This window comes from Mirounga leonina, unplaced genomic scaffold (genome assembly GCF_011800145.1).
Source record: "Mirounga leonina isolate KUSES-001 unplaced genomic scaffold, KU_Mleo_1.0 Mir_200, whole genome shotgun sequence".
In the NCBI taxonomy this organism is placed as follows: domain Eukaryota; kingdom Metazoa; phylum Chordata; class Mammalia; order Carnivora; family Phocidae; genus Mirounga; species Mirounga leonina.
Genome location: NW_023270503.1, coordinates 2,273,635 through 2,297,192, shown reverse-complemented (window position 1 = coordinate 2,297,192; position 23,558 = coordinate 2,273,635). Strand labels below are relative to the sequence as shown.

General features: G+C 59.1%; 1 protein-coding gene across 1 annotated transcript in view; it reads left to right on the top strand.

Moving 5' to 3' along the window:
- The first annotated feature begins 5,530 nt into the window (after window positions 1-5,530).
- DOC2B (double C2 domain beta) overlaps window positions 5,531-23,558 on the top strand; it is a 34,110-nt gene continuing 16,082 nt past the window's right edge. Inside the window, exons 1-6 of the mRNA XM_035027606.1 lie at window positions 5,531-5,987; window positions 13,608-13,687; window positions 16,813-16,887; window positions 19,670-19,779; window positions 19,935-20,061; window positions 22,964-23,121. Coding sequence (XP_034883497.1) covers window positions 5,615-5,987; window positions 13,608-13,687; window positions 16,813-16,887; window positions 19,670-19,779; window positions 19,935-20,061; window positions 22,964-23,121 — 923 coding nt within the window. The 5' untranslated portion in view covers window positions 5,531-5,614. The remainder of the gene's footprint in view (window positions 5,988-13,607; window positions 13,688-16,812; window positions 16,888-19,669; window positions 19,780-19,934; window positions 20,062-22,963; window positions 23,122-23,558) is intronic.

Sequence of the window (23,558 nt, the reverse complement as noted above, 5' to 3'; positions counted from 1 at the left end):
ATTTATTTGACAAAGAGAGACACAGCAAGAGAAGACACACAAGCAGGGGGAATGGAAGAGAGAGAAGCAGGCTTCCCCAGAAGGAGGGAGCCCGATGCAGGGCTCCATCCCAGGACCCTGGGATCATGACCTGAGCCGAAGGCAGACGCTTAATGACTGAGCCACCCAGGCGCCCTGAACTGCATCATTAATATAAAGCTGTTTGAGGGAACATTTGCAGCTGTTGACCTGGGTTTCAACATTACCAGTTAGAGCTCCTGCCCATTCTAACCTCCCCTAATGCTGACATGGCCACCCCGGTCCCAGAGACACTCAGACAAGACCCTGGGCCCCGCCGGCTCCGGGGTGGTGGGGGCCCTCCCTCATCTGTGCTGTCTCCCAAGCCTCAGGCTACACCCCTGTCCTCTAGCAGGTCATTTCTGGAGCTGCCCCTAAGGATTCAGCCTTATCCTTTGCTGGCATCCAATCTTCTGCCAGAGGCAGCCTGATCCAAGGCTCAGCCCCTCCTGGCAGGTGAGACTCTCACCTGGGTCTCCTTCCCGTCTAGCAGCGCAGACCCCACCCTGCAGGGAGGGAGACCGAGCCGTGATCCTTCCACCCAACTGCTGGGTGTGTCCCAGCTCTGCCTCGTGTGACCTTGGGCCAGTCCCCCATCTCCGCAGGCCTGTTTCCTCACACGGGAATGGAGGGGGGCGGGTGAGGGGCTCACACATCTGTGGTCCACACAGCACCAGACAGGTGTCCCCGAAGGGGGAGGTGACGAGCATCTCTAAGCCACTTAGCCCTTCCCTGCAGCTCCAGGAACATCTGACATCTGAAAAACAACATCATCTGGTAAGTGTTACCGTTTCCCCACTAGTAGGCCTAATGCTAGTAAATGTGTGTGAGGTGTTTATGAGAATGTGCATAATAAATGACCACACCCAGTGTGCCCCTCAGCAGCCACAGGGCTACCCTGCAGACGCAGGGCCTCACTTACTCGGCCCTCCACCACTCCTGCACTGAGGCCGCCATGCGGGGCAAGGAGGGGGCATCGGTCTGCCCTCCATCACTAGAATCTAAAGAAAAACGGGACTTCATCGCCAGGCCCCCTGCAGAACTAACACAGGGCCTGCCACAGGGGAGGGGCTCAATAAATACTTGGAAAAGTATGGATTCTCAAGAGCCCCCGGAAGGAATCTCCATCAACCAGCCACGGTGCTGAGAATTCCTCCATCAGCCCCTCTTTTGGGTAAAAGAGTCCTATGAATATAGAGAAGGTTCGTTCAGCACAACATGCCAAGCGTTCCTCCAGCAATCCGGGAAGAGTGGAAATCGGGCGTACATGTCAGGCCAGGGCCAGGGAGGGCCTTTCCTCCCCAGGCCCGTGGACCCCAGCCAGCCAGAGATGCCGACCAAGGGTATTTAGCCAAGTGCAGGATCATTTCCTCTAAGATGCCTGTCACCTCCTGGAAGGAAAGGCTTTAATTGGTCATTCTCAGCCAGGAAAGAAGTCACAATGCCCAAAGTGGTGTGTGTGGGACTTTGCCAAAGCACTCTAGAAATCCCAACACCCACCCCCACCTGGGTGTTTCACACTGAACAGTGTGGAAGCAGCAAAACGGGTTGAGAATCACTGTATTAAACCTCAGCACCTTCTAACCGAGTGATTCTCATAAAAATAACTGTGCATAAAAATAATTCAGGGGTGCTTGTTAAGATGCATCCTGAGTCTTGGGCACCTGGGTGGCTCAGTTGGTTAAGCGACTGCCTTTGGCTCAGGTCATGATCCTGGAGTCCCGGGATCGAGTCCCACATCAGGCTCCCTGCTCAGCAGGGAGTCTGCTTCTCCCTCTGACCCTCCTCCCTCTCATGCTCTCTGTCTCTCATTATCTCTCTCACAAATAAATAAAATCTTAAAAAAAAAAAAAAGATGCATCCTGAGTCTTCACACATATCTGAGTCAGTGGGTGTGAGGTAGGGACCTGGAATCTGCGTTATTAACAAGCGTCCTGCAGGTACAGACCCCTGGGCCATCCTTCGAGGAACCCACTTCTACCTCATTGGACGGGGTTGCTAGAAGCCTGTTAGGAGAAGCAGGAGTGGTGGGGAAGCGTGGGCCCAGGGTTCCTGAGGGCTGTGACCAAGGGCAGACTGTCCCACTTAACTTTGTTAAGGGCCGATCCAGCTGCCAACATGGAAGGCTCATGGGCACCCCAACATGATGGGGTCTGGACAGGTCCAGCGGCTTAAAGATCCTCATTCCTGCCAGCCGGCACCCCAGCCTTGGCAAGTGCATTCACTTCTCCAAGCATCCTCACCTGGTCTTTGCAACAGACAAGAAGAGGGTGGCCCACTGCACTTCACTGGTAGAGAAACTGAGGCAGGCACAGGGCATATGGAGATGGTTTGCACCAAGAAGGTAGGGGCAAGAGAATTATAATTGACTGAGTGCCTGTTGCATGCCGGGCACTTTATATCCATCCTCAGCAGTGAAGCAACTTGCCCAAAGTCAGACACACCTAGGAGCTGGGAGACACTGGTTTTGAATCCAAATTTGCCTGACTCCCAGCCCATACTTTCTAGAAAATGGACACCTGCCCAGATAACACCAATTCTACCCCTCCAGGGGACTCCACCCCATCTCAGTGGGGCTCAGAGCTGGAGGAACTCAGACCTCAGAGTGGCTTTTTATTTTGCCACCTGCGGGAGGCTGGCCCCACATATGCCACCTCTTTCTCCAAGGGACATCCCAAGGCTCCCTGACTCAGTGCTTTGGAGGCTGGGCCTGCTTCACTTCTTCCAGACCCTCTGAGAGCCAGCAGCTGCAGAGCCAAAAGCTGTGAGTTGATCCTCCAAAAAGCCAGACCCACAGGTCAAGAGGCCAGAGGGAGAGGTCAGCACCCTTCTATTCCCACCCCCACTGAGCACAGAGGTATACCTTTTTTTTAAGATTTTATTTATTTATTAGAGAGAGAGTGTGAGCACAAGCAGGGGGAAGGACAGAGGGAGAGAAAGTAGACTCCCCACTGAGCAGGGAGCCCGATGCAGGGCTTGATGCGGGGCTCCATCCCAGGACCCTGGGATCATGACCTGAGCCGAAGGCAGATGCTTAACAACTGAGCCACCCAGGCGCCCCCAGAGGTATACCTTTGATGTCAAAAGGGCACAGGGTCAGGGGTCAGGATGTGCACACTCATTCCCAGTCACTTGACTTCCTGAAGCCTCAGTTTCCCCAACTGTAAAAAGACGACAGCACTCTCTCCTCAAGTGAAGGAATTATGAAATGATGGTTCAGTGTCTGTATTTTAATACCTGTATCATTACATAATCACTCTGTAAAGCAGCACCTCGGCACAGAAGTCACTCTGTGCCTATTAAACCCACTGTGTTAGGCTTCCAGGCTCTCCTGTCCTTCCCTTGGCCTTTGACTCCTGGAAGGCTGAATTTTTCTCCCACCAGGATCCCAGATTGTCCTTAGGGAGCCCCCAGGTGGGTTCATTCCCACCGTAACCCCTGAGGCTATTGGCCCCCTCCCTCTAACCCTCCTCTTCCTCCTTAATTTGGGCTGTCTCCATCCCAGAAGCTCAGGAAGAGCTCTGTTGTCTGGGGGACAACATTTTACCTGCGTTCCCAGCTCTGCTCTGACCCCTCAAGCTTTGTAGGGGTGGGGAGGAAGAGGCAGAGGAGGGGGGCGTCAGGACACCTGGGTTTCTCATCCCAGCTCTACTACAAGCCAGCAGTCACTGTGGGTAAGTCAGTGTGCCCGAACTTTATTTATTTATTTATTTAAAGATTTTATTTATTTATTCGACAGAGAGAGAGACACAGCGAGAGAGGGAACACAAGCAGGGGGAGTGGGAGAGGGAGAAGCAGGCCGCCGCCGAGCAGGGAGCCCGATGCGGGGTTCGATCCCAGGACCCTGGGATCATGACCTGAGCTGAAGGCAGACGCTTAACTACTGAGCCACCCAGGCGCCCCTGTGCCTGAGCTTTAATTTCCTCACCTGAACATGAGAACAGTGTATCCTGTAAGGAATAATGTAAGGAATCGATGCGATGAGCGCTGTGAATGTTCTTGATACAAAGAGTGACTGCCAACCACCCAGGGCAGAACCGACCACAAAACAGCATATGGTTCTCCCATCATTTCTCACCAGTGAGACTTGTCTCCCAAGGGAAGGGAGAAGAGAAAGCCAACGCTCTTGAGCACCTCTGATCTGTTGTGTTCTGTGCTAGCAGGGGCCTCACCATAATGCTGTTAGGTTGGAATTAGCCCCATTTCACAGCCGAGAAAACTGAAGTTCAAAGAGCTCAAAGGATCTGTCAGAACGTAGCAGCTGAAGTGATGAGAAAGGGCCTCTTCTCTCTTCTCTCTGCTCCCCACCCCTTTCAAGGGGTTATGGTGGAGGGAGGGACGCAGGCTTGGGGCCCCTCATCCAGGCTCATGGAAGGGACCCAGCCAAGAAGATAAGCATTTCTGGTGTGTCACTAGACACCCAGGGAGTAAACAGGATTCTGTCCCGGCCCCGGGCTTTCCGGAGACACACCTGCGTAAGCAGCTGCCATTCCCCCAGAGCTGCGTTCCCGGAAAGCACTGGGGCTGGGCTGTCCAGATTTGTTTGGTTATCTGACTGCCTGGGAGGCCTGAGCCCTGGCAGGCGGCGCCCTGCGTCCGCACCTCTACCCCGTCCATCACTCTCTGGGGAGGTGTCTTCTGCCCAGGCCCCCGGCTGCTCTCCGCTCTTCTGACCACTCAAGGTTCTCACCCACCCTGTGCCCATGGGGAGAGGGGGGACGGGATCCTCGAGCTGCTCACCAACCGTGTGAGGGACTGGCTCAGGCTGACGGAGAGTGTGTGTCTGCCTGTGACCTGAGAGGAAGTGTGAACACACTGTGCCCACAATGACCTTGGACCGCTGAGGATGTACATGTCCTAGCGGTGTGGCAGCAACCTGTCCCCACACTCCTAGGAATGTGGCCGTGCGTCCCGCTGAAGTGGGGTGGGGGAGGGCTGCGCTCGGAGTCCCCCGATCACTTCCAGGGGCGTGTTTGTGTGTCCCGCCGGGCGGGGTGTGCCGGGGGCGTCCTGTACCACGGCAGCCTCAGCCAGCTCCGTATGGGTACGTGTCTGGGTGTGTCCCGCAAGTGTGGGCCAGGGGCCGCCGGTGCCGAGCGTCTGCACACGCTCCTACGTGCGCGGAGAGATCTGGCAGCCCGCGTGCGTCCTGGGAGAGTGAGCAGAACCAACAAGGGCGGGCACGGGCTCCCGGCTCCGCTTCCCCGCGCTCCGGCCAGTGTGCACGAGGGGAAGGCGCGCGGTGCCCGCGGGTGTGCGCGCGCCGCTCGGCTCGCTCCGCTCCGCGCCCGCCCGCGCGGCCCGCACACTCACGCCGCTTGGTTGCTGCCGAGTGACGCGGGCTGGGCCCGCCCCCCGCCCGCCGGCCTCCCCCTCCCCTCCCCGCCCCGGCACTCACTCGCCGGCCGCCGCCGAGCAGGCAGCAGCCGCGTCAGGGCCGTCCGGGGGCGCCGCCGGCGATGCCCGCAGCCCTCGCCGCGCCCCGCCGGGCCTGCTGAGCCGCCCCCGCCGCGCCCCCCCACCCCGGGCCGCGCCCGGGCGGGGCCGCGCTGCCTGCATGACCCTCCGGCGGCGCGGGGAGAAGGCGACCATCAGCATCCAGGAGCATATGGCCATCGACGTGTGCCCCGGCCCCATCCGGCCCATCAAGCAGATCTCCGACTACTTCCCCCGCTTCCCGCGGGGCCTGCCCCCGGCCGCCGGGCCCCGCGCCAATGCGCCCCCGGACGCCCCCGCGCGCCCCGCCGCCGCCAGCGCCGGCCGTCGCAGCCCCTCCGACGGCGCCCGCGCGGACGACGAGGATGTCGACCAGCTCTTCGGAGCCTACGGCGCCAGCCCGGGCCCCGGCCCCGGCCCCAGCCCCGCGCGGCCGCCCGCCAAGCCGCCCGAGGACGAGCCGGACGCCGACGGCTACGAGTCGGACGACTGCAGTAAGTTTCCAACTCGCCGACTTCCCGCCCCCGCCCCCGGCCCGGCCTCCGCCGCGCTCCCCCGACCTCGCCGGTCCCCCGGCCCCCTGCGGTCTCCCCTTTCGCCGGCATCCACCCCCCGCCCGTGGCGGCGCCTCGCCTGCTCCGTGCGCCCTCCGCGCGCCCTGCAGACCTGCGCTGGTGCGGTGGGAAGTTTGGGGGCGCCCCTTGAGGGCGTCCCATTTGCGGGGCCCGGTTCTCCGAGCCCGCGCCGCGCCCCCTCTCGGCCCGCCCGCGGGGAGCTCGGGTGCGGGCGGCGGCTTTTGTTCCCGGGAAGGGCGGAGCTGCGCCCGGGGGAGACACCAGTTGCTGCCGGCCGCGCGGTCCTCCCCGCCCCGGAGCCCGCTGCGGGCCGGCCTCGCCGCCGAGGGGCCGGGCTGGGGCGGGAGGAGGAGAGGCCGGGGGCTGGGGCCGCGCCGGCCTCCCGAGTGGGCCCGGCGGCCCGCAGAGCGCGGCGGCTCTGCGGGCGCCCGGGCCGAGCACCAGAGCACCGCGGGGCCGCTTGTCCTTTGGAAAAACCTTAGCCGTTCCTCCGCCCGCGTCCGTGGACCCCGCCGCGGCGCTCTCCCGGGCCGCCGACCTTCGCCCACCTGTTACGCCCGCTTGACACGCCAGGAAGGGCCCCCCCTCCCCGGGCTGAACCCCGAGCCCCAGGGAGTGGGCAAGCGCCGGGGTCCCCGGGGCCGAGGCCCGGCCGGCGGGCGTTCCTCGCCTTTCCGGTCTCTGAAGGTGCCTGCCGCGCAGGACCCGGGACTGGAGGGGAAACCGAGGCCGAGGAGGGCGCCGCCTGGTTCGGAAGGGGTTGGAGCGAGATGGGGGTGGGGGTGGGAGGTAGCGCTGCTCGCTAGGGCCCCAGCCCCGCCGTCGCCCCAGCCGCGTCACTGTCAGACCTGCCACACCAGCCCTGCCCCGGAGGTGGACCTTTCCGGGTAGGGGTCTCGCCGGCTTAGCCGAGGGCCGCTCGGCCGGGTCCCCCGCGGGCAGCGCAGCGAGGGTGGCCGCGCCTGGTTTGGATGTTCACGTGGGCCTAGGGCCGGGGGTGGGGGGGGGGGGGGGGGGGGGTTGCCCCGCGGGGAAGGGGGGGGGGGCGGCTGGAGTTTCCCCAAGCATAAAATGTGTCTCTGGAAGCTGAAGGTGGAGACTACCAGTGCCACTGGGGGAGGCGGCCAACCTCTCATCGGCCTACCTAGGGAGGCCCGGCAGGAGAGAGCTGGAGGAGGCCTGTCCTCCGCCCTCCGGGCAGGGGAAACTGTCCCCTGTGCACTTTGTGGGGGCCTGGACCTCGGCACTCTGGCCGCAGCCGGGCGTACTGAGGCCGGACAGCGCGGCCTGGGGGTGGGGAGCAGTCCTCTCCCTCCGCTTTCCTACCAGCTTGGGGAAATTGGGTCGAGAGTTTATGCCCTCGGGGCTGTGCCCTGGATCTTCCCCACCCCCCAGCTCCTGGCACCCTGGGCAGATCACACCTCCTCCCCTGCCGTGCATCTGGGCAGGCCCTAACTGGGACCCAAGTCACCCCTTTGGAGGCCCTGAACCCAAAGCCACCTCCAGAAGAAAGGGTAGGGAAAGTCCCAAACTCAGGCCCACTGCCTCACCTCCAGCCCATCGACTCCAGTCCTTCCTTCAGTGAGCACTGTCCCAGCAGCAGAGAGTGGGAAAAGGGGAACAGGACTGGGTCTCGGGACCCAGGGAGCTCATGTGTCCTAGCAGGGGACAGACTCACTTGAGGTCTGCAGTGCAAGGCCATCCTGGACACAGACTTGCCAGCCTGAATGGTGGGCTGGCCACACCCAGATCACCACGCAGTCTGCTGAAAAGAGCTAAGGAGGAGGGCGTGTGGCTGAGCCAGGGCCAGCTTGGGCCCCCTCGTCCCCTTCAACGAGCAGCCCGCCCCAGCTTTGGCTCCCATCAGTGGCTGAGCAGACTTCCCAGGCACGGGAACACAGAAATCTTGGCTTCTTCCTGTGGTGGGACCGGGTTCTGGCGCAGAACCGCTCTCCAGCCCATACCCCAGACCCAGGCCCCCTCTCGACTCTGACAACCAGATCCTGAGAATTAGCCTAAGTGATTCAAGCCAGATGGTTCATTACGGCTTTAGCCAGGGTTATGCTATTTGCTGCCCTAATTATTGGATTATCTCTATTCTAACAAAAAGAAATTAGGGCGGTTGTTCTGTTGTCCAAGGTTGAGAATGAAGTGCTATTTATTTATTCAGCCTTTTTTCCCCCTTCTCTTTAAAGCTCATCCTTTATTAAGTCACCTCAAGACCCAAGCACAAAATTCGCACGTTCCAAACTGATCTAATAGGGGGCAATGATGGGGTGCAAAGGCAGTGAGCGTTGGGTTTAGAAGTGTCCTCCCTCCCACTGGTCCACAGTGTGGCCTGGCCAAGCTGGACTCTGCTGCCTGCTGCCCCCCCAGCCAGGCCCCGGGCCGCACCGTCCGCAGGTGCCCCTCCCCTGCCCTTGCTCTCCCACCCAGCCTCCACCTGTGCAAACCCAGGCCCTTCTTCAAAGCTGTAAGGACTAGAATGTTCAGGTTGCAAGTAACAGAAAATGCCAAGTGTCTTAAACTATGGGGACAGTTGGGATCCCGTGACACCCAAGTAGGTGTATATGCAGTGGCTCATCGGCATCCTCAAAGGTGACGGCTCTGTCCCCCTCTCCCCGTGGCTGTGCTCTGCTCCCCTTCGGCTGACCTCCTTCCTGGTCCTGGGTGGCTGCTTCGGGTCCGGGTGTCACATGTAACAGTAAGATCCTCAGTTTGACAAGGACACGTTTCCTTGCCCGTATCTCAGTTGAAAATCGAGGCAAGCTCTCCCAGAGTCCCCAAGAGACCTGCCCTTCTGTCCCATCGGCCAGCCTGGCATCACACACCCGTGCTGACACTGCCCCTGCGTGGTTCGCGCCGGGCTGGGTCAGGAGTGGTGCCCATGGAGGCCCGGGGCAGGGATGGAGTGAAGGCAGCGCCGTCCCCAAGGCCCTCAGCTGGGAGCGGTTCCCAGTCCCCGCTGGCCGTGAGCCCCCTTCCTTGGAGCTCAGTCATGTACCACCCAGACCATAGTTTTAGGTACTCACCATGACAAGACCAGCTGTACGTCAGGCACTGTGCGAGACTCAAGAACGCCTGAGACTCAGTCTCTGACATGAGGGAGTTCATGGAAACCGAGAGGCGCAGATAGCCCAGCAGTGACAACAGGGAGGCAGGAACCCAAACGGGAAGCGCTGGTTTGCACAGAGTTCACCCACAGAGAAGGCTGTGCTCCGAGCCTGGGAGAAGGGAGGAAGCAGGCTGGCTGAGTAGAAGGAGGAAAGAGAGGTGCTCCTGGCAGGGGGACTGCCGTGTGCACAGGTAGAGGTGGAAGAAAGAGCCCAGCAGAGGTGCCATAGTCAAGTGGCTAAAGTAAGGGGAAAAGATCCATGATGAGGCCCAAGTGGTCATATCACAGAGGGCCTTGAATGCTACACCAAGGAGGTTAAACTGAGTCCAGGAGGCTGTGTGAACCTTTGAATAATTTAAAGAAGGAGAATGAATAGACTTCTGAAGGTCCTAAAGTTCTAATTCTCTGCCTCTGAGCTCCTGGGAAGCGGGGACAGATGACTCATTCTTCTTTGTACCCCCTGCAATGCTTGGCTCAGTGCCTCAGTTTTCCCAACTATGAAATGCTTTCAGCTCAGGCCTGACCATTTTTCTGTGGTTCTTGCCACAGTTTTTAAAAACTATTTGAGAGGCTGACATTTCTCTTCAAAAAAAAAAAAGAAAGAAAGAAAAAGAACAGCCAGGGCTGATTTCCTATTCCCAAGGGTATACGGGTGAGGAAGGTCCAGGTGCAAACCAAGGTCAGAATGATGTTGTCAGTCCCCATCAGCAGAGCAAAGGGACGTTTGGCCTTAGAGGAACCGACCAGGGCTTGAGCCTGATTTTCTCTGAATTAGCCCCATTAAAGCTCTATAATTATCGACAGGCGGGTGACAACTCTCCAAGGGCCATTAGTGACCAACCCTCATTATTTTTCCAAGGATGTAAACTTCAGCCAGGACATGTGATTTCCGTGGGCGGAGGGCAGGACTCTGTGGCTCAAGCAGACGAGCCCCTTCGCTTGCCCTTAGGGCCCTCCTCACCTGCACCACAAGCCCACAGCTGTGTTTCCAACTCAGAGGCCCCTCTAGGATGGCAGCCCAGCCTCCCCGTCCCTGAGAGCCACTCTGCTTTTCTCTCTCTCTTTCTCCACGGTATCCCCCTAAGATTTCAGCTCCACAAAGTAGCAGACAAAAAGAAAAAAAATGTTGGAAGCCACTAGGCTTTAAGACAGGAACTGTCAGGATGGAAGTGAAGAGGCCTGGATTCTATGTCCAGTTCTGCTGGGCCACCCTTACCAGGTCACCTCCCCTCTCTGAGCCTCATTTCTCAATGGGAAATGAAGACTTTGGACTGTAAGATCCACCACCAGCAGATCTCTAAAAATGGTGACCACGCTTCTATTAATAAACTATTATTTCTTACAAAACCTCCATTGGAGTTCAAAAAAGAATCATCGCGTGGAGGGGGCGCTGGGTGCTCTGTTCCTTCCTGGGAATGGATGATGGGTGTTGGTTTCACTGAGCCGTGTCAGTCCTCCTTAAACAGGGATGTCTGCAGAGCCAGCAAAAGGGGCTCCTCTCTTCTCCTGGACCTGAGTTTCCCGGTGGGGAGCAGGTTGCCCCACCGTCTGGCTGGCTGTCCTTCTCTGGGAGCAGGAAGCGGGCAGAGATTGTGGAGTGTGCATTTTAACACGTGGGCATCACCAAATCCCCGCTCCTGTGAACAGCGGAGAGCAAACTGGCTTGAACAGACCGGCCGTGCAGACTGAACATCTGCTCTTTGTTGGTGTCACTGGCGTGGCTGAGACATGGTCCCTCCTGTCTGGAGGCTGACGTCTTGAGAGAACAAGCCATGGGTAGGCCTGACCGGAACAGCAGACTGATGGACTGTCACGTCAAGCCAACAGCTTTGGAGACTATTGTAAAAGCATGGACCCGGGCGCCTGGGTGGCTCAGTCGTTAAGCATCTGCCTTCGGCTCAGGTCATGATCCTGGGGTCCCGGGATCGAACCCCGTGTCAGGCTCCCGGCTCAGTGGGAAGCCTGCTTCTCCCTTTCCCACTCCCCCTGCTTGTGTTCCTGCTCTCGCTGTGTCTCTCTCTGTCAAATAAATAAAATCTTTAAAAAAAAAAAAAAAGCATGGACCGGGAGAATCTTGGGCCCATGGCTGTGTTCGTTGTAACAAGCATGGTGATACGTGCCTCGCTTCCGGCCCCCCTACCTGTCCACCTGCATAGATGGGAGCCCGGGTACATGCAGCAAAGGGCCAGATACAGCACACAGACTCTACTTAGGCACCTTGGGCTCCACTCAGGGCCTGTTGACTCAAAGTTTGGACACAATTCTAGCAAGTATTTGCGCCTGGTTTCGTAGAAGAAACGAGTGACTATTGAGAAGGAAGGAGGGCTGTTTGTGCTATCAGAGGCAAGTATTCTAAGAGGAGTTTCAAGTTGATGGCAAAGGAGGAGGCAGATGAATGGAGAAAACCTAGGAAAACCGCAAGAAGTGGCTCCTGGGGATCCCTGGGCCTGGGCCGCGACCGTGGTGCCCAGAACGGTCGTCGTGGTCCTCGCGATGCCTCAGGTCATGCAGAAGAGTGTAAGTGACTGTTTGTATATTCTTGTCACAAAGGCTGGGAGGGGAGTGATCCAGTTTGGAATGAGTTCATTCCAGAAGGCGTCTCAGAGGAGCAAGTACAGTTATCTAGAAAATTCACCTAAATGGATCTGCTCCTTCTATTATTACGTACTGAGCTCTTCTGTACCCCAGGGGCTGTTGAAGCATAATGTCGTGCGGTGGATACTATTGTGTGACCAAAGTCACACAGCAAAGATGCTGATGAGGAAACTGAGCACAAAGAGGCTAGAAACGCTGTCTAAAGTCACACAGCAAGGAAGCGTGCAGCCAGGACTTGACCCCGGGGTCAGGTGGCAGAGGGCGGGTCTCAGTGCCCCACATGTGCCCTCCCAGGCAAGCACAGAGACTGGGCCGGGTGCCTTACTTACCCTGTCTCAGGAGCTAGAGAGCAAGACAAATGCAACTCAGTGCCCGCACCTCAGAATAAAGGGCAGCTCCGCACACATGGGCCTTAATTTGCCCATTTCTCTGCAAAGCCAAATGCTGCCATGCTGGGGGGCCCCACAGGAGCCCAGGGATCTGCAGGCAGACGGCATCTGCTCAGCTCTGGCCTTGTCATGCAAAAGCAACCATGGACCAGATGTAAAGAGATGAGCGTGGCCAGGCTCGGCATGAATCCAGAACCATGTTGGGTACCGCTGGCAAGAAAAACAGAGCCCCGCCCTCCCCCCTGCCTCTCCCAGTCGCCTAGCCCCCCCACCTCCTGCTGGTCTGAGGTCCGAATGCCCTTTCCCCCCCAGCACCACTGTGCGCTGGCCAACTCTTACTCAATCTTTCATGGCTCAGGTGAAGCATCACCTCCTCTGGGGAGCCCTCCCTGGTGGCCCCCATTCAGAGCAGGGCAAGGAGAACCCCTTGAACCTCTATCGCTCCTGGCTTACCAGGCTCTGCTAGGGCTGATTCTTTTCATCTGTTTCTCCCATTAAGCTATGCTTTCCTTGGAGCAGGAACCCCGCCTTATTGGTATTTTCATCCCTAGAGTCCGGCTTATTGTAATAAGGCTTGGTAAAGAAGAATGAATGAATGATTGAATGAATGAATGAATGAATGAATGGGATGGCAGTTGGAGCAGCTCAGCAGTCTGTGCGCAGGATCTGGGTTTCTAAAGACAGCCTGTCAATGTGCATCCTGCTGTCCGGAGACTTGCCCCCTGAGGCCTCCCCCACGCTCCCCCCTGCAATCCCCACCTTCACGCCAGGAGCCACGTGAACATGGCCGGCCGCAGCTGCCGCGTGTGATTGTCCCCGAGGGCTTGCTGTTGCACCCAGGTAGGGCTGCACGCTCTGCCCTGCCCTAGGGAATCGCCTGCCCTTTCAGAGGCTGGCAGGTAGCAGGGTAAGGACCCAGCTGGCTCCTCGCAGCCGGCCCCCGGGCCCCCCAAGGGACCAGAGAGACTGGGGAGCCGCAGCCCTAAGTGTTGCTGGGGGTGGATCGGCCAGTCAGCCCAGCCAGGGCCCAGAGCTTCTCACGGCCCTGTCTGTTCTGCCTTCTCACACAACCCCTGGGACATTTAACAGGTCAGGGAAACTGAGGCATGGAGCCAAGCTGGCAGTTGCACAAGGAGGATAGGAGGACAGGAACCTTTAGCTGAGTGTCCCGTACAGGGGGCACAACGGGCCACAGGCCAGGCACCACAGCCCCTTCCAGGGGCTGACCTCACCTCCCGAGCCTCCACTCCTCCCTCATCTGGACCTGAGGGGGCTCTCGCGCACTTCCCAGCGTTGGTGGGATTGGGAGGCTGGGTGGACGGATTGCATGCAGTAGGTGCTCCGTCGATGGCAGGCGCTGTGGCACCTCGTCCCACCACACGGGTGGGTGACGCTCCTCCCCCGTGCTGCCGATGCATGACCTGAGCCCTCTGTCCGCAGCTGCCCTGGGCACACTGGATTTCAGCCTGCTCTACGACCAGGAGAACAACGCCCTCCACTGCACCATCAGCAAGGCCAAGGTAGGCCCCCGCCGGCCCCCATGGTCCCCGGGGTCCAGGGCCCCGGGCGGAGGTGAGGGGCTGAGGTCCGAAGGCCTGTCCTTGCCACTGTTTCCTTCCAGTCTCTGTGGTATCTGCGCTGTGGGCGCAGGGCAGGGAGGGAATTCTTGGCTAAATCATCTCCGCTGCCCTAAAAAGCCCTGCCCAGACAGACATTCAGGGAAGGAGTGGAACAAAAAAGCAAGAAGAGAACGAGAGAAGGAAGTCATGGGGGAGGGGAGTGGGGGGGCAGAGCTGGGGAAGGTCTGTGGTGGGGAGAAGGGGAAGGGGAGAGATGACAGGTCTGTCCTGGTGGCCAAGGGGGGGTTGGATTGGTTGCCTCTGGCCTCCTGAAGTTCCCAACACCCCAGACTCCTCGAGGAGTAGGTGGGCTCTAGGCAGGAGATTCATCTCCTGTGGGCTCAGGGCCCCAGCCTTGCTCTCTGGTCTCTGGGCTGAAGCCGTGAGCATCTCCCCCTTGGGCTGGCAGGCATCAGCTCTCTTCTAAGCCATGCTGTCCCCTTCGCCCCCTGCATCCATCCCTCTGGGAAGAAGGTGCCGAAGTTGATGTTCTCTCGCAAGGTAAGGGTGGTAGTGTAGCCTAGTAGGACTCCCAGTAGAGCCGTGGAGGGGCCTGGGCCAGGCTCAGAGCAAGCAGCTTCCAGTGGAGCCGCCTGGACCCAGACCCCACCCTCAGTCCTACCTTCCTACCTGTGCGCTTCTGTGCCCCTCAGCACCCCCACCCATGGCTCTGCCCACTCCGAGGGGCCGGCTGCCTGGGTCTTCCTCAGCTGTCCCCACCCAGCCTGGGCCAGCACACCCAGACCGCCGTGGCGGTGGGGAGCAGTGTCCACTTCGGGCCAAGGGCCCTGATCGGGCACCGGAGAGGCCCTCATGTGCCGTCCTGGCCCTGCCCTCTCCTTGGGGAGCTGCCCAGGCTGTGGTGCTGGGGCTCCAGACCTGCCCCTAGGGAAGGAGCTGAGAACGGTGACTCCCCGGCCATGCCAAGGTGGAGGGCAGGCTGCAGGGCCCGGGCAGATCCCTTTCCGTCTCCCTCCACAGAGCTTTGTAGAGGTTGTCCAGGCTTGGGAACTGGGAATAGGCACCTGCTCCCAGGCCACTCTGGCCAAAGCCATCCATTCTCCTCCCCATCCCAGACACCGGGGCCCTCCTGTGCTGTGTGCCCTGCCTTCCCTACCCAGGCTCTAGAAGGACTGTGGGGTTGTAGTGGGGGGGGGGGGATGCACGTGTGCTTACGTGGTCTCTATGGGCACCTGTCTGTGCACACACATATGTGTGTGTCCTTTGGGGTGTGTCATTCAAAGCATTGGAGGTGGGGGATGAGAGGACCCCAAGCCACAGAAGGACCCCATTCTCCAGGTCATTGTCTGCTTAGATCTGGTTTTGCAGGGGCAGGGGTGGTGCAGGCCTGGGAGGAACTGGGGCTCTGGTTCGGGGTTTGGGCAGGGAACAAAAGGGGGGTTAAGGAGACCGAAGCAGGGCTGACAGGTGGAGCCCTTTGAGGGGCTCTGGGAGGAGGCCAGATGCTGTGGAGCTGGACCCTAATTTGGCCACTACCCTCTGGGGAGGCAGAGCAGCTTAGTTTGCTCATCTATAAAACGGTTAATCACCCCACCTGTGGGGTGGCTGCGAGCATTGAGTGAGTGCTCAGTCCCAGCTGCCATCCTGGAGGACTGCCTGGTGGCAGGCACCCAGCCCCACCCACACGAACACAGACACCTGGGGACTTGGGTTCAGAGGGACCCGCAAAGCGCTGCCCGGCCGGCCAGTCCTGGGCACGTCAGGGACAGGTGGTGAGGCCGAGATAAGGGACTTGTGTCCGGGAGGCCGCGGCCTTGCCATTGGGGGCTCACGGTTGCCGCGGAGCCCCAGCAGCTCCCGCACAGCTCAGGTGCCCTTACACTTGCCCTCCACCGCCTCTCTGGCATCTTCCAAGGGGCCTGCCATGTGGGGAAGGGGCACAAATGGCCTACGGCCAGGCCCCGCGTCACCATTGCCGCCTCCACTCCTGGTCCACCCCTGGGAAGTGGGAACCAGCAACCGCTTGCACAGACGATAAAGCTGCAGCTGTGGGGGCAGAGCAACTCCTCCCCTTTCCCAGCTAATAGTGCAGGAGCCGGGATCTGGGCCGCAGCCAGCCTGGCTCTGAAGCCTGCATGCTCCCTCCCAGCAGCAGAGCAGCGGGGGGTGGGGGGGTGGGGGGCTGGAGGACCCGACCTCCTGTCTCAGCCCCCCGAGCCCCCCGCTCTCTGAACCAAACCAAGGTAGTGGGGTGGGAGCCTCCGTTCTCCTTGGAAGTGGGGCTGGGCACGAGCGGCCAGCTTGGCAGCCCGTCTGGGATGCCCGCGTCTCAGCTGCTCCCCGCACACCTGTGTGGCTCCGCAGGAGAGAAAGAGTGTGATTTTCAGAGATAAGAGCAGTCCCGAGGTCGGCTCAGCCCCCGTCTGCTTACGGTTGCCTCGGCTCCCAAGCTGTGCACGCTTGATGATCGGTCCAGGTTAGTGAGGGATGCCACCTTGTGGAGGGACCCTCCCTAGCCAGCCAGCTTGTCTGGGCTCCTCGGATTCAGGCTGGCAGGGAGCTGAGGCAAATCCAGAGAGAAACTGGGCCTGGTCTCCAGGACACAGAACGTGTGCCCATGGCAAAGAGGGAGCCCTGTCGGTGAGGGGACAGAGGGTCACAGGGACATAGGATCAGTGAGGGAAGTCCCCGTATTTGGGGGAGTGGGGGAAGGGGAATCCAGAAGAAGGAAGGGCCTCAGCAAAGCAGGATAATGAGGAGCTCATTCAGAGGAGGGGTCACCTGGCCTCCACGAAAGGGAGACAAGAAAGAGAAAGGCTGGTCTGATAAAGTCACGCCATGACACCTGCCCTGGGCCAGGACATTTGGGGGGAAGGCAGAGCACACCAGCACTGAGCCATCCTCCCTGTTGTGAGAGTGTGGGCCTGTGGGGGGGGGGGGGGCTCTGCAAATGAATGGACCCCACCAGGAGGCCTGGGGACAAGGGATGCCTGCCCAGCGAGGTGCCTGGCTGCTCCATGTCTCCAGCTCCCATTTCACACCTTCTGCCATTCACCTCCACTCAGGGCCTGAAGCCGATGGACCACAATGGGCTGGCAGACCCCTACGTCAAGCTGCATCTGCTGCCAGGAGCCAGTAAGGTGAGGGGGTCGACCCCAGGCCCGCCAACCAGCTCTGCCTACTGTGACCGGGGCCCCGGCTGAGCTTGGGACACCCAGAGAGGGGCATACGTCCCCTACCCCCTCACAGACCAAGCAAGTTGATGGGGCCTCAGCGATTCACCTCCACTCAGAGCACCCAGTCAGCCCCACAGCCCCCAGACTTCTCGGGAACCTCAAGTCGGCCTGACTTGACTGATGAATTGGGGAAACCCTCCAGAGACTTTCTAAGCCAGCATTTTATAAGAAGCGGACTCAGCTGGAGGTTACTATGTGGGGAGGGTGGGGAATAAAGGGCTCTGTGGCCAGATAACATTGGGAAGCCTTGGTAAACCGGTTCCTTTACTCTAGGACTTATCAGAGCCTTTAACATGTTGATGGGCTGCCCTGCGACACTCCACAAGGGGGAATGAGTGGATAGATTCTGCCCAATTCTTGGACCACAGAACCCTTGTTCCTGTATAGGTGACCCAGCAGGCCGACCAGGCACTGGTACGCCTAGGGAAAGAGAAGTTTTTTCGGAAAAAAATTTGGTATTAAACAAAAGCATCAAGGTGACCTTCAGCACTGGAAGATCAGAAGTGTTTAGACTTCTTACATGTGTCTTACAGTTCAGTGGTGTTTTATTCTTTTTTTTTTTTTAAAGATTTTATTTATTTATTTGAGACAGAGAGAATGAGAGACAGAGAGCATGAGAGGGAGGAGGGTCAGAGGGAGAAGCAGACTCCCTGCTGAGCAGGGAGCCCGATGCAGGACTCGATCCCGGGACTCCAGGATCATGACCTGAGCCGAAGGCAGTCGCTTAACCAACTGAGCCACCCAGGCGCCCCAGTGGTGTTTTATTCTTAATTTCATGGGAGGGAGAGTTACATCATCTTTTCAGAGTTGGGTCTGGGACCCATGACTTTTCAAGGGGCAGGTTATGTGGGCCCCGGTGCTGGGGAGGGGATGGGGACCAACTAGAGACTAGCAGCTTTGCTTCCAAGAGGAGACCAGAGAGGGGGCAGGGGCACATGGGCCCCAAGACACAGGAGTGTGAGCAGCAGGGCCCAGTGGCTGGTGTTCTTGACCCGGCCTCTTTCTAAGAAACCAAGAGCTGGGGGATTACTTCCTGGCCTTCAAGTGGCCTGATGAGAGGAGCCTGTAACGGGAACGCTGTCCTGGGCAGAGCGCCTCCCTCGCCACTGACTCTTCCAGGCCACCTGAGCAGTCCTGCGCCCAGGCTGAGGAGTCCGGGGCTGCTGGGCGCCGAGCTGAGCCTGAGACCAAGCCCTCTGGGCCAGTGTGTAAGGGCCGAGGCTCCCGGCCAGGCCAGGAGGGCCACCCGACAGAGGCGATGACTCCGCCTCCGGGAGGGCAGGGCAGTGGCCCACCACCTGTGTATGCCCAGGGAAGCTGCTCACGGCTCCAGGCCTCGATGTCCTCTTCTTGCAGCTAGGACTCCCAGGGCTGTGAGGGCAGTGTGACCAGGGCAGTGTCCCCAGCTCAGGAGCTCAACGGCTGTGAGTCCCTAGACTCACGGGACCTAGAATCGGCAATACTGCAAGGCTGAGTCATAGGGATCTTCCCACACAGACGGGATTTCCCCCATAGGGCAGTGGTTTCTGAAAAGCAGGCTCTTGGGGTATGATGATGCCCTTTTATACAGTGGGGAGCCTGCCACTCACAGAGGGTAAGTAAGCTGCTGGGCTGCACGGGGCTGAGGCAGGTGATGGAGTGGGGCTCGGGACGCAGGCCTGCCTCCCCTCAGAGCCGGGCCAAGGTGGCAGTCATCCAGGGGACGCAGTCATGGTGCTGAGTCTGCACAGGCAGGACCGGGAGGAGCCCGAGGACCGAGAGCTAGAGAAGCGCAGGGGAAGGAGGGGAAGCAGCGTGGCAGCTTGGACATGCCACCCCACAGGCCTTTCCTAGGAGAGGCGGCGTTCCAGGGAGAGGGCACGGCCTGTGCACAGGCAAGGAGGTATGTGGGAGAGCCCCCCGGCAGCCCCAGCCCCTCCTGCGGATCCTCTGCACCCCCCTCAGCACACACTTGGGGCCCGGCGGCGGGGAGCCCCCCCGGTTCCAGGTTCCAAGAGCTGCAGGGGCCAATTACCTCCAACTCTCAGCGGCCTGCACCACACGTTTCCTGCCTTCCAGGGCCGCGGGTGAGGTGGCACGGCTCCCACACGGGTCAAGTCCAGTGCGGCGGGGCCACAGTCCGTTCTGGGACTCTTGGGGAGATGCGATTCCCATCCTTTTCAAGCGCCTAGAGGCCACCCACACTCCTTGGCTCTCGGCCCCTCCCTCCATCTTCCTCGCCAACACCCCCATGGAACTTCTTCCTTCCTTCCGTGCCCCTCTGGCGCTCCTCTCCTGCCCTCTCTTTCCAAGGGCCCTGTCATCACATGGCATGAGGCCTGCCCAGATCACCTGGCTAATCTCCGTGTTTTAAAGTCAGCTGAGGGCGCCTGGCTGGCTCAGTCGGTGAAGTGTCTGCCTCCGTGGGCTCGCGTTGTGATCCCGGGGTCCTGGGATGGAGCCCAGCGTCGGGCTCCCTGCTCAGTGGAGAGCCTGCTTCTCCCTCTCCCTCTCCCTCTGCCCCTCCCCCTGCGCTCTGTCGAATAAATAAATAAAATCTTTTAAAAAAAGATAAAGTCAGCCGATTAACAACCTTGATTCCCCTCAGCGTATTCAGTTTCTGGGGACCGGGCAAAGCCATCTTTGGGGCCAATATTCTGCCCCTTGAGCTCCCTGATGCTCAGAGCATCTTTTCTGCTCTCACCAGGCAAATAAACTCAGAACGAAAACTCTCCGAAACACTCTGAACCCCACGTGGAATGAGACCCTCACTTACTACGGGATCACGGATGAAGACATGATTCGAAAGACCCTGCGGTGGGTGAGGGCCCCAGACTCCTTGCCCCCCCACCTCCCCCACCTCCCCTGCAGCCACCCCTCCCCCCCACCCCCGCAAATCCCTGCTGACTTGGGAAGCAAAGCGGGAGCACCCCCGTGTGTCTGAAGAGCAGGCCGTGCCGCCCGTCCTCCAGGATCTCCGTGTGCGATGAGGACAAATTCCGCCACAACGAGTTCATCGGGGAGACGCGCGTGCCCCTGAAGAAGCTGAAAGCCAACCACACCAAGACGTTCAGCATCTGCCTGGAGAAGCAGTTGCCGGTGAGTGGGTGACGGGGTCCACAGGCTGTGCAGGGCCCTCCCTGCCGGGAGCACCCACTCGATGCCTGGCACGGCTTCAGGTGCTGGCGGAACGGACCTAAATCCCTGCTGCATGGAGCTTGGGCAGCAGACAGACTCCAGACCAGGTGAATGACCCTAACAGAGCCTGTGTCAGATGGGGATCGGGGTTGCGATGGACAGCCTGAGAGCTCAGTGGTTTCGCTGGAGGTTCGGGGGATATTCCTGGCAGAGGGAACAGCAGGGGCGAAGCCATTGGAGGCACAAGCAAGATGCCCTCTGCGTGGGGCAGGGAGCAGGATGGGACTGGGTCCTAGGAGGGGAGATCAGAGGCTGGTGGGTGGGGAGCTGGGAGTGAGGCGGGCCACTGGGGGATGCCAGGCAGGGGCGAGGGCACCTGACTGTTTAGCAGGCTCGATGAGTGGAGGCTGGGAGGAAGAGGAGGCTGAGGATGGGGAGGGCTGGGAGGGCTGGGAGGGGACAAGGCTGACCCAGCCTGGGCCGGGGCCCCAGCAGAGGAAGAGAAGTGCTGGCAGATCAAGCATTCCCAGACGTGGGTGGGGGAGCACCTGGAAAGACGACGGGTCACTCACTGTGATGTGGAGTCTGTGGGAGGAGCAGCTGGGGATGCTCCGGAGCTCAACTGGAACGTGATAGGCGTGAGGTGCCTGTGAGCTACCTCGGGGAGACAGAAAATACTTCTTTCCTAGAAATTGCAATTTTTTGAAAATAATGTCAAAACCAATCTTGCCTCCTGTTGTCTGCAGCAGCTGAGCCCACCCAAGCTCTGTCCATCTGTGTCTCTCCTCTCCCCCTACTCCCTCCCCTCTCCCCTTACCCATCTCTTGGCCTGGACTTTACCCTGTTCAGAAGGGCCTGTTTCCGTATCAGGAGGCCCCAGGGTCCCGAGACCTTCCAGCAGCCCAGTGTTCAGGGCTCCCTTTTTTTTTATTTATTCATTTGAGACAGAGAGATACAGAGTGAGCGAGAGAGAGAGCAGGAGCAGTGGGGAGAAGCAGGCTCCCCGCGGAGCAGGGAGCCCGATGAGGGGCTCGATCCCAGGACCCTGGGATCATGACCTGAGCCGAAGGCAGACACTTAACCATCTGAGCCACCCAGGCACCTCCAGGGCTCCCTTTTTAGGACATTTTCCCCCCTACAGGCCTGGGCAAGGGGAAAGTTCAAGAGGACAGAGCCCAGCGGCCAACCCGTCCCTCCCTGGTGGGGCCTAGGCACTGGGACAAATGCCCTGTGCAGGCTGGCCCGAGTCAAGCCCTGGGAAAAAGTCAGCCTGAGGCCAAGATCCCAGCTCTGCCTTTTTGCATAATTTGATCAAATTTTATTCCCTTGTCCCATTCTTTCCTACTCATAGACATTTGTATGATGGGTATAGCCTTTTTTATTTTATTATTAGTCACGAACCAAAACTCAGTTTTCCCAAATGATCTATGTCACTTGTAAAAGGCACCATCAACTCTTACTACAGTTGTGTTGGAGTTTTGAACCCTGGTATAACAAACAGCTGTGTGGGGACACGAACGCGCAGGGGTATGTGTGCGAGCATTTGTCAGCCATGTTTTCAAGGATGTGGGGTGCGTGCGTGTGCGTGTTCATGCACGTGGCTGCGGTGGGGGGATGGATATGCCTTGCTTGAATTTGCTAGTGCTCATCACTCTAGATTCAGAGACATATGGTGGCCGCAGGAGTGCAGTTCAGGATGAGTACTCTGGTGGTAGAGACACATTTTGATGGTACATTTTAGATTTACGTGGTGTGTAAACATTATTCTCAGTAAGTACTGAACAATGCCCAATTCATTGGGCTTTCTATGAAACAACCCAATGTATAATGTCCCAGCCCCAGAAAGATGGCTGAAAACACTCCTGCTCATTTATATTGTTTAATTTTCACACCTCACGCAAACTAGCACAAGATCACTGTTTAGGGGGCGCCTGGGTGGCTCAGATGGTTAAGCGTCTGCCTTCGGCTCAGGTCATGATCCCAGGGTCCTGGGATCGAGTCCCGCATCGGGCTTCCCGCTCCTTGGGAGCCTGCTTCTCCCTCTGCCTCTCTCTCTCTGTCTCTAATGAATAAAGAAATAAAATCTTTAAAAAAAAAAAATCACTGTTTAGTGAGGCCATCTACACAGAGCCCCAGGCCAGAGTGGCAGAGCGTTCGATCTTGCATGCCTAGTCTGGTCTGTTAATAATGTCTGCCAGCATTAAAAGATGCTGAGGCTTCCTTTGAGCTCAGAGTAAATGCAGCAATCAATTAGTCATGTCTGCTGTGGGTGTGGGAATTGGGGAAGGTGGCCCTTACTTGGCCTCACAGGACCCCCACCTCCAGAGAGGTGTAGGCATGGCTCCTGCTTCTGAGGAGCTACATGGAGCATCACTTTAGTGACAAGCAGAGGACCATCATGAGCAAAGGGACATGGCTGGTACTTCGGGGAGAGAAGCCTGGCAGAGAGGCCTAAGGAGGGGCCCTGGGAGCTCTAGCTGGGGGTGTCCAGGTGGACAGAGGGTAGGAGAAGGAGTTCCAGAAGAGCAGGAGCCAGATGGTGGAAAGTGGCCTCAGGAGGGTAAGGAATGGAAAATCTCAGGCTAGTTGGGGCAGGGAAGTGGAGGGGGACACCTCTAGCTGAGGTCTGATCCCTGAGGCCTGGGCAGCCCCTCTTTGCCTCCCTGCTCCCCTTGGGGTTAGGAATACGTCAAAGCTCTGTCTTCTGGGTGCTCCCCAAGGGGGCTCCAGGAAGCACCTGCAGGGGGCTGAGGCCAAGGTGACCGCTCCCCATCCCCTGGGCCAGCAGACCGCCTCAGTAGCCCATGGCTGAGGGAGGGTGTGGGAGCAGGTGAGGATGGCCAAGTGGCTTCCTGCCCAACAGGTGGACAAGACCGAAGACAAGTCCCTGGAGGAGCGGGGTCGGATCCTGATCTCCCTCAAGTACAGCTCACAGAAGCAGGGCCTGCTGGTCGGCATTCTACGCTGCGCCCACCTGGCGGCCATGGACGCCAACGGCTACTCGGACCCCTACGTGAAGACGTGAGTGTGTGGCCCAGGCCAGCCATCTCCTCCCCCTTCCCCTGGAAGGACAGGAGTTCAGTGGAGCAAGCACCAACAGAGCTCTAGAAGCACAGCGGGCCGCTGAGCCCACAGGGGCGTAGCCTCTGCCGGACTCGTTTGGCAACACTGTGGGTTAAGTCTGGCCAGCCCCATTTCACAGATGAGGAAACTGAGGCCTGTGGGACTCGAGTGGCTTCCCAGGTCATGCAGAGAGAGGAGTGCTCTCCTGACTCCGCATTCAGACCTCCCCTTGACTGTGACCTCAGGAGGGGCTGTTAGGTTGGAGGAGGGGCGGGCCTGGGCCAGACCAGAGATCCAGGGAAGGAGCTCCACCAGGACATAGTGCTGCTCGTGTGCGCCCAGCCCTTTGCTGGTGCCACGGGTGCTGCTAAGGGGCCACCCAGCCTCCCAGGGGG